We start from the raw sequence: 680 nt of genomic DNA, 5'->3' as shown, positions 1-680 counted from the left end.
TAAGATGTATGTGGCAGAGACTAGAACTTCTATGTAACAAGAGAAAGAAGTAGGAGAGTTCTGTGGCTCTCCAGTGCCCCGATGGGCGCCCTGCATTGGTTGGTGGATGTTCGTTTACACCAGTGAGGTCCTAGCCAGGTGGTTGGTCAGGGATGTGATGGCCACTCTGGCCCAGGGACTTGTCATTTTACTGTAGACTTGGCTCTTCCCTCTGGTGCCACCAGCGAAGCTAGGCCTTTCCTTGTCTGTGAGTGGGGTCTGCCCAGTCTCCTGGTGTGGTCGGGCACAGGGATGGAGGACTCTTGCCCGGAGCCCAGCCAGTGGGGCACCCAAGCTCTCCTGGGGCACTGCTGCTCCCCTGCTCTTGAGCTCAGTGTTGCCATCTATGCATGGGTCCCCCTCGTGGTGCTCACACCACTCTGAGCTGCTCTAGAGGAGACCCCGGCGTGCCCAGGGCACAGTACGCGACGCAGCCCCATGGCACAGGGCCCAGTGTGCGTGGCCAGCCGCCAGCAGCTATGCTGCTCGGAGGACAGAGTTGTATTTCCATTCCACTCACTGCTCAGAGCCTGGGCCCTCCTTTCCTTGTTGCCTTTATTTGCTGTGTGGATGCTCTTTTTGGGCATTTTGGGTCTGAGTCACTGAACACTGGCTGGACATTCGCTGCCTAGGAGATCTCT

At 57.6% G+C, this 680-nt stretch overlaps 1 protein-coding gene across 1 annotated transcript in view; it reads right to left on the bottom strand.

The window, feature by feature from the left end:
- Positions 1–114: 114 nt before the first annotated feature.
- Positions 115–680, bottom strand: part of LRWD1 (leucine-rich repeats and WD repeat domain containing 1) — an 8,236-nt gene continuing 7,670 nt past the window's right edge. Inside the window, exon 3 of the mRNA XM_011930773.1 lies at positions 115–429. Coding sequence (XP_011786163.1) covers positions 115–429 — 315 coding nt within the window. The remainder of the gene's footprint in view (positions 430–680) is intronic.

Source organism: Colobus angolensis, unplaced genomic scaffold, assembly GCF_000951035.1.
Source record: "Colobus angolensis palliatus isolate OR3802 unplaced genomic scaffold, Cang.pa_1.0 Scaffold120, whole genome shotgun sequence".
In the NCBI taxonomy this organism is placed as follows: Eukaryota; Metazoa; Chordata; class Mammalia; order Primates; family Cercopithecidae; genus Colobus; species Colobus angolensis.
The sequence above is the reverse complement of the archived record's forward strand: the minus strand, read 5'-3'. Positions and strand labels throughout refer to the sequence as shown.